The sequence below is a fragment of the Somniosus microcephalus genome, chromosome 11 (genome assembly GCF_052327205.1).
Source record: "Somniosus microcephalus isolate GS21.2 chromosome 11, FLI_Smic_1.0, whole genome shotgun sequence".
NCBI classification, from domain to species: domain Eukaryota; kingdom Metazoa; phylum Chordata; class Chondrichthyes; order Squaliformes; family Somniosidae; genus Somniosus; species Somniosus microcephalus.
In genome coordinates, this window is record NC_140997.1 from 10,760,295 (window position 1) to 10,769,470 (window position 9,176).

Here is a 9,176-nt window from a genome sequence, read left to right on the forward strand (position 1 = left end):
TGTCTAAGTATGATGTCGAGCTGGAGTTTTACAATGACTTGCATTTATATAGCGCCTTTAACATAGTAAAACGTTCCCAAGGTGCTTCATAGTGTTATCAACAAAATCTGACACCGAGCCACATAAGGAGATATTAGGGCAGGTGACCAAAAGCCTGGTCAAAGAGGTAGGTTTTAAGGAGCGCCTTAAAGGAGGAGAGGGAGGCGGAGAGATTTAGGGAGGGAATTCTAGAGCTTGGGACCTAGACAGCTGAAGGCACGGGCTGCCAGTGGTGTGGTGAAGGGAGCCGGGGATGGGGATGTGCAAGAGGCCAGAGTTGGAGCGCAGAGATCTGAGAATTGTAGGGCTGGAGGAGGTTACAGAGATAGGGAGGGATGAGGCCATGGAGGGATTTGAAAACAAGGATGAGAATTTTAAAATTGAGGTGTTGCCGGACAAGGAGCCAAGGAGCCAATGTAGGTCTATTGAAAGAAAGATCATGGGGGGAGGTGCGATGAGGAGTTTTGATGTTCTAGGAAAGAATGAATTAAATGAAGACATTTAAGGGGAGAGGTTTGATTATTTTGGAAATAGTGGAAGAACTAAGCAGGATAACATCCTATAGACTAACCCTTGAAGATTTGCCACAATGTGCGATGGTCCTTCTGTCTTCCAATCCTCCCCACTCCCGCCCTTTCTGTGGAGCAGTGGTCCTCGCTAAAGCCATAAACACTTATTTAAAAACAGCCCCGAGTTGGAGTTGTTATAATGGTGGTGGCCTCTCATCAGAGCGGCAATAAACTGCTGGTAAATCCCGTTGTGCGAGGGGGGCAGGTGGAAAGTTATTTCCAGGATAGAGTGCGGTCGTAGTCTCGGACTGTTCCTTCTCCAATTGATGTCGCCTTCAACAGTGATCTCGTATTTCAGCAAGAGAACACGATCCTGACCATGGAACTCCGGAACTACTTCTCGTTGTTTTGCCTGCATCAGGAGACTCAGCTCATCCACATCTACCTGCATATCACCTCCCACGTGCTGACTGCCTTCATCGATTCCCAGATCCAGGGGCACAGAGAGGTACGGCCAGTCCTGCATGTTCTATTCCCTCCCTCCCTCCCTCCCTGGATTGCAGTTCCGTGGGCACCAGCTGCCCTCTGGCCCATATGGCCATTCAAGTGCAGACCCAAAAGTGTTTGGCTATTCAACTGCATGGAGCATCACCACCGAGTCTGATCCTTTCTACACAGTTTTGACAATGCTCGACAATTCCCTCAATAGATCTAAATGGCTGGTGGCCCTGGAGGTTCCTATTTCACCGTAACATTTAGTGTTACAGGGTGTTGCAGTAGATTAGCATCCCCTTCATAAGAACATAAGAAATAGGAGCAGGAGTAGATCTTCTACCTCATCTCCACTTTCCTGCACTATCCCCATATCCCTTGATTCCTTTAATATTCAAAAATCTATCGATCTCTGTCTTGAATATGCTCAATGACTGAGCCTCCACAGCCCTCTGGGGTAGAGAATTCCAAAGATTCACCACCCTCTGAGTGAAGAAATTTCTCCTCATCTCAGTCCTAAATGGCCGACCCCTTATTCTGAGACTGTGACCCCTGGTTCTAAACTCCCCAGCCAGGGGAAACATCCTCCCTGCATCTACCCTGTCAAGCCCTGTAAGAATTTTGTATGTTTCAATGAGATCACCTCTCATTCTTCTAAGCTCTAGAAAATATAGGCCTAGTCTACTCAATCTCTCCTCATAGGACAATCCCCCCATCCCAGGAATTAGTCTGGTGAACCTTCGTTGCACTCCCTCTATGGCAAGTGTATCCTTCCTTAGGTTAAGGAGACCAAACTATACACAATACTCCAGGTGTGGTCTCACCAGGGCCCTATATAATTGCAGCAAGACATCTTTACTCTTATACACAAATCCTCTTGTAATAAAGGCCAACAGACCATTTGCTTTCCTAATTGCTTGCTGTACCTGCATGTTAACTTTGTGATTCGTGTATAAGGACACCCAGGTCCGTCTGAACACCATCATTTCCCAATCTCTCACCTTTTAAAAAAAAAAAAATACTCTGCTTTTCTATATTTCCTACCAAAGTGGATAACTTCACATTTTTCCACATTATATTCCATTTGCCATGTTCTTGCCCACTCACTTAGCCTGTCTATATCCCCTTGAAGCCTCCGTGCATCCTCCTCACAACTTACATTACCACCCAGCTTTGTATCATCAGCAAACTTGGATATTTTACATTTGGTCCCCTCATCCAAATTATTGATGTAGATTGTGAATAGCTGAGGCCCAAGCACTGATCCTTGCGGTACCCCACTAGTTACAGCCCGCCAACCCGAAAATGACCCGTTTATTCCTACTCTCTGTTTTCTGTCCGTTAACCAATCCTCAATCCATGCTAGTATAATACCCCCAATCCCATGAGCCCTAATTTTGATTAATAACCTCTTGTGTGGCACCTTATCGAATGCCTTCTGAAAATCCAAATACACCACATCCACTGGTTCCCCCTTATCTATTCTGCTAGTTGCAAGCTCAAAAAGGTCTGACAGATTTGACAAACACGATTTCCCTTTCATAAATCCATGTTGACTCTGCCCAATCCTATTATTATTTTCTAAGTGCCCTGTTACCGCGTCCTTAATAATAGATTCTAGCCTTTTCCCTACTACAGGAAACTTTGTGTTATCCGGAGGCTAAATGTCCGGCAAGCTCAAGCCACCGGCAAAAATCAGGAGCCGTTTTGTTAGGTTTTTTTTCGTCAGGCTCTGCAAAGTCTTTCTGAAGCTGTTGCTAAGCGACAGAGATGCTTCTAAGGTACGGCCGACTGTTTAGAAGCTGTTGCTAAGCATCAGTGTTTGTTTGCGGATAGGGAGCTGAAAAGCTCCGTATGCTTCAACATTAACGCTGGTTTGTCCGGCAGTTTTGAGGGAACGGCAACAGCTCGGTCCCATCGGTGCCGGATAGCACAAAGTTTCCTGTACTGATGTCAGGCTAACTGGTCTGTAATTCCCCGTTTTCTCTCTCCCTAAATAGTGGGGTTACATTTGCTACCTTCCAATCTGCAGGACCGTTCTAGAATCTATGGAATTTTGGAAAATGACAACCAATGCATCCACTATCTCTATAGCCACCTCTTTCAAAACCCCTAGGATGTAGGCCATCAGGTCGTGGGGATTTATCGGCTTTCAGTCCCATTAATTTTTCCAGTACTTTTTTTTTACTAATCTCTTTCAGTACCTCATTCTCGCTAGAGCCTTGGTTCTCCACTATTTCTGGGAAGTTTTTTGCGTCGTCTTCCGTGAAGGCAGACACAAAGTGTTTGTTTAATTTCTCTGCCATTTCCTTATTTCCCATTATATTTTTTTCTGTCTCAGCCTGTAAGGGACCCACATTTACTTTCACTAATCTTTTCCTTTTTATATACCTATAGAAGCTTTTACAGTCTGTTTTTATGTCTCTCGCTAGTTTACTCTCTCACTCTATTTTCCCTTTCTTTATCAATTTCTTGGTCCTCAGACTTGCTACTCTTTTTGGCAACAAAGCCTCTTCCTTTGATCTCACACTATCTTTAACTTCTCTTGTTAGCCACAGCTGGACCACTTTTCCTGTGGAGTTTTTGTGCCTTAAGGGAATATATATTTGTTGTAAATTATGTATGAATTCTATAAATGCTTGCCATTGCTTGTCTACCATCATACATTTTAATGTAGTTTCCCTATCTACCGTAGCCAACTCTTCCCCTCCCACCTAGTTTGCTTTGTTTAGATTTAAGACCCTAGTTTCGGATTTAACTAAATCACTTTCAAACTCAATATAAAATTCTATCATATTATGGTCATTCTTCCCTAAAGTCCCTTTACTACAAGGTTATTAATTAGCCCTTTCTCATTGTACAATACTAGATCTAAAATAGCCTGTTGCCTAGTTGGTTCCTCAACATACTGATCTAGAAAACTATTTTGCATACATTCCATGAATTCGTCCTCCACACTATTACTGCAAATTTGGTTTGCCCAGTCTATCTGTAGATTAATGTCTCCCATGATCACTGTATTACCCTTGTTACATGCGCTTCTAATTTCCTGATTTATTCTCTGCCCTACATTACAACTACTGTTTGGGGGCCTATAAACAACTCCCACCAATGTTTTCTGCCCCTTGCTGTTTCTTAGCTCCACCCAAACTGATTCTACTTCTTGATTTTCAGAGCTAAGATCCTTCCTCTCTAGTCTTTATCCCGTCCTTTATTATCAGGGCTACCCCCTCCTCCTTTTCCATTTTGCCTATCTCTTCTGAAAGTTAAGTATCCTGGATTATTTAGTTCCCAACCTTGGCCACTTTGCAACCACGTCTGCGTTATGGCTATTAGATCATATCTTTGATACCATTTTGAACTGTTGGTTGAATTGGTAGTTACTGGCTTGTGATTTGTGTGTTCCTCCCTCTCCTTCCCCCCCCGCCCCCCAAACTCCAGATGAGTGAAGTGTGGAATGACTTAAAACCGAAGCTGGGAGGCCTGCTGCCCAACGGAATGCCGTCACCCCCCCTCTCCCCGGGGAATTGGCAGAGCCCAACCTCCTTTTTCCCGCAGTGACTCGCGACGTTCCTGTGTTTCCGATGGACAAGGATGAAGATCAATATTTTTATTTTTTTCTTCTTCCTCCTCCTCCTCCATAAAACATTTCAGAATTGTTCCCTACAAAAGAGGGTTCTCCTCAGTTTGGTTTGAAATTGGTTATCTGAGCCTCGGCTACACAAAGTTAGTGATTGGAAAGCCAGCCCACTTGTGACGGCCCACCTGCTCTTGCGTGCGCAGGGATGTTGGGCTGTCGAAATGACCTGGTTTTTTCCTTTCTCTGAGCTGTTGCGGTATAGATTTATGACCAAAGTTTGATGCATTTGGGAGCATGACTGCATTGAAGCAATCGGCAAATTGTCTTGTTCAAAGAGTTTAAAAAATTTAGATTGATCCTCTTCAATTATCCACAGTGCATTGGTTTGGGGGGGTTGGTGACACAGCTTTGTGTGGGAACTTCCCCCTGTCAAAGTGGGGATGGAATCCGGATTACCCTGAGCTGTGCTGTATTCTAACCTCCTGCCTGCTCCATATAACCTTGCAGTGATTCGAACAGATGTTATCCTTTTCTTTGTTGGGAGCAGTTACGTCATTCTCTAGCTCGACCTGCTCGAGCAGCGGTGGTGGGTGTGCTGGTTAATTGCGACCACCTCTCTGGGTATGGTTCTAATCCTGGTGGGGAGGAGGGGGGGGGGGAAACCAAGTGACACTTGATTTCGTAGACCTGACGGGACAGTCTGCTAGCAGCAGAGGTTCGATTCTCTCTTGGGGACTGTGGCGAGACAGAACCGGTCCCGTTGCCCACTTTTTTTTTTTATATAAACAGTTTGTTCCCATCGCTTTCCCCCCTTTCCTCTCCTCTCAAACCAGTAAATACAGCTGAGGGACCTGATTAGAGAAGCCGTTGGCTCTGGGTTTACTTGACGCTGATGGGAGCCTGGTTTTAAAATGGACTCTCTTTTTTTGGGGGGGGGATTTGGAGATCTTGCTCCCAACTGCAATCTGTGCAGCCTGGAGGGGGGTCACTCGGACCCTGAGCCGATGTGGAGTTAATGGCCTATTGGCAACTGCACCGGATGTGGACTTGCACTGGTTTTAGTGTGAATGCACTTAACAATCTTGTTCTGATTGAAACACTCCATTGCATCAGCTATTGAACTGCACGTGTCTAAAGAATTTTATGAAGGTTGCTAAAAAAGAAAACCAGTGTTTGTGAGCAGAGACGTGGTGTTGTTAGCATGTGGTGGTGTATGACATTTAGCTTCATTTCTCCCCCCACCCGCCTCTCTAACTGCAAGGAGGTTCTGCTCTGCAAGGTTAAGGTTAACTTGTTGGCTGCAGAGTATATGTAATCGTTGGTGTCCCTTGCCAAATTGGAGTTGTAGCTTTTTTTTTTGTTTTGTAACTCCACGTCTAGATTTCCACTTCAGTGCGGTGGGCTGGAAGCTCAACTTTTTAGCAGTCGCATACCCAAAATACCTTTGGACCCCGCCAAGGGTTTTTGGGACAGCGGCTGATGCGCTGGCCCCTGAAAGCACGACAGGAAATTCCAACGTATTCATGGAACAACAAGCCCTTCCTTTTTTTTTTTTAAGTTTCAGGAATTTTCGGTAGGAATTGGCCGATTCCTCGGAGATTATTAAAAAAATAATTTGAAGGATTTGTAAAATGGGGATAATCTGGTTGTATAAATAGAATAACAAAGTGCTGGAAACACACGGTGGGTTCATCAGCATTTTAAAAAAAAGGTAAAAGACAGGTGTTGACCTTTTTAGACCAAACACAGAAAGACTCCACCTGGATTGTTAACCAGTCTCCACAGATCGCTGTGTATTTCCACCATTTGAAATGCAATAACTGACGAGAGGGTAACGCGTTGTCAGAACTGTTTACAAGCTCCTTAACTGGCTGAGGTGACCTAAATCTCGAGAGACGATTTCACGTAGATCATCAATGTCCCCTCAATCCTGAGATCTTGCAAAAACCCAAAAACAAAAACCGATTTGCTTCCTGCCATGCTGTAAAGTGATTGATTCTATTCCGCACGTTTTCTGCTCCAGTTTGTAGCTGCTTGCTTAAATCCCTCGCGTTTTGGTGTTCATTGGCAGCGAGGGGAGGGCAAAACGGTGAAGCCAACCTTCGGGAAACGAGCAGACCTTGGGTGGGTGTTGGATGGGCTCGTGCTGTCACTGTAGGGCCCTGGAGGGTAGGATTAGAAAGTTGAACTTGGCGAAAAAGCATTTACTGTATTTTTGTCTTGAACTGGTTTGGAATCTGGTCAAACTCCGTGGTCTCCAAATCTCCTCGCCTTCCCCCCAACGTGGAGGGGGAGAAGTTGACCAATCCCCTAAGTTTGCCATGGATGAGGGGGGTGAGGGTCCTTGTCGCTGGATTCGAGGAAGGCAGGGAACCTCTTTAATTGTATAAACCTGGTAATAATTGCTGCTGGCATTATCGTTCACTGTAAGAATACTTTAGAGTATTTTCTCGAGTGTTTGAATCTTATTTCAAACCATGTCTGTGGGGGAAGGGTTAAGGGTAAGGGGGAAGAATCTCCAGTTACCTCTTCGTGTGGCAGCAGTTCTCTCTCCAGGATCCTTTTTATTTGCTTATCCAAGTGTTTAGCACATTGGAATGTAGCCAAATTTCCTACATTACAACGGTGACGACTCTTCAAAAAGTAGTTCTTTGGCTGTAAAGCACTTTGCGACGTCCTGAAGTCGTGAAAGGCGCTATAGAAATGTACATTTTTTTTTCTTTCTCTGTTTCTCTCTTTCGCGCTTTCTGATGGTTGAAACTTGTAAAATATGAACACGGAGGGACTGAAGCGTCCTTTGGGGTTTTTGGTTTGAAACGCCTCCAGTTCATGGAAAGATGTCACCTTGTCCTTGCGTGGCGAGATACGCCAGAGAAATACATGCAGCACGATGCTTATTCTAACTACAAAATAATGGACTTTTCTGCTCACCAGAATGGTGGCGCGTGGGTTCCATTCTGTTCTTTCCCTCCCCTGCTTGGTTCCTGAAATTCCCTCCCCCCCCCCCCCCCCCAACCCCCCAACCCTTGCTTTGGGTCATGGCCAAGGCTTCTCGCCCTGGGGCAGGAAATTGAAAGAGGTGGCGGCGGCGGTTGTAAAGTCATCGGGCTCTTTTGAAGTGTTCCCTAATCCTAAACCACGGGTTAACCGTTAATTGATTTAACTATCGACCATCGATCGATACAGGTTTCACCATGACTTCAGGAGGATTGTCTAGGCTCTGGTATTTTGTACAGCGGGTTTATCCTATAATCTGTACAGTGTTCACTGGCTGACAGTGACCTGCTCCCCACTCCTCTGCCAGTGTAGCTCCGACCAGCTGCCCATTTTGAAATGGGTGACATGCAGTCATAGGTGACGTGTTGCTGCGGGTTTTAATTTCTTATTTTGCAAACGGGGAAACTCCGTTTCCGTTTTGTGCACTGAATCGAAGTCCTGTTACTAACTTCTGCTTTTTAAAAAAAAAAAAAAAAAAAAAAATCCCCTGGCACTACATTTCCAAGAAGAACAGGGGAGTTCTGGCCAATATTTATCCCTCAACCAACATTTCTTTGTTTTAAACAAAGAAACAAAACACAGATGATCTGGTCATTATCTCATTGCTGTTTGTGGGACCTTGCTCTGCGCAATTTTGGCTGCCGCGTTTCTTGCAGGACAACAGTGACTGCACCTCGGGCAAAGAAGTACTTAATTGGCCATGAAGCGATTTTGGGCGTCCTGCGATCGTGAAAGGCGCTCTACGAATGCAAGTCTTTTTACACGGGAGAGCAGAATAAGACCCAGTGAATGTTTCTCTGTTACTGACTGGTGGGGTGGGGGTGGAAACTAGCTGTCCTACAGACACCTTTAGCAGCTTTCGTTACCCAGTTGTGATCGTGTTGCTGGCTGCAAGCTCGGCGCGGGGTGGGGAGGAGTGCTATTATCGCACCCCATGTTGAGCCACAGAAAGCTCCTCCGGCAATTAGTAAAACTTTATTTTTTTTTTGCGCTGTGCCATTTCTTGATTACAAAGGGGTCAGGAATGCCAACCTTTCGCGGTCTGCTGTTTGTGTATTTTTACCCAGCGGTGGCAGGATGGCTTTGAGATTGTGCGGAGAGATCCTTTTGTCACCAAGTCTGTGGCTGCTCTCGGCAAGTAGGAAACATCCCACTTTGGAGGAAATTGGCGAGAGGCGCCAGGAATGCGATATCGGAGGAGCAGTCTTTTTTTTTTAAATAACTGCTTGCAGAGTCCTGAAGTAGGGAGATGCCTCTGTCCCCACACCCCGATGTGAATTTGAACCCCCAATTGAAATAGCAGTTTTGTTTGAGACAAGCCCATTAATCAGTTTGCCTATTGACACCACTTGTGTCAGCCAATGATTTGGAGGCGGAGTGGGACTTGGGGCAGGACTCCACAGCAAACATTTTACTTTTACAGCAAAGTCTAGTTACTCAGCAAACAGTGTCTATTTAAACCGCACTACAGCAGTCGACAGAGTCTATTTTTAAAAAAGTCTCTGCGAACTACAGCAAACAACTCGTGACCGAAACTGCAGCAAAGTCTCCCTATTTAA

The 9,176-nt window shown here is 45.2% G+C and overlaps 1 protein-coding gene across 1 annotated transcript in view; it reads left to right on the plus strand.

Annotated features, from left to right (window-relative positions):
- Positions 1–8,830, plus strand: part of snx8a (sorting nexin 8a) — a 33,757-nt gene extending 24,927 nt beyond the window's left edge. The window contains exons 12-13 of the mRNA XM_086000199.1: positions 907–1,056; positions 4,482–8,830. Of these exons, the coding sequence (XP_085856325.1) occupies positions 907–1,056; positions 4,482–4,601 (270 nt within the window). The 3' untranslated portion in view covers positions 4,602–8,830. The remainder of the gene's footprint in view (positions 1–906; positions 1,057–4,481) is intronic.
- The last annotated feature ends 346 nt before the right edge of the window (positions 8,831–9,176 follow it).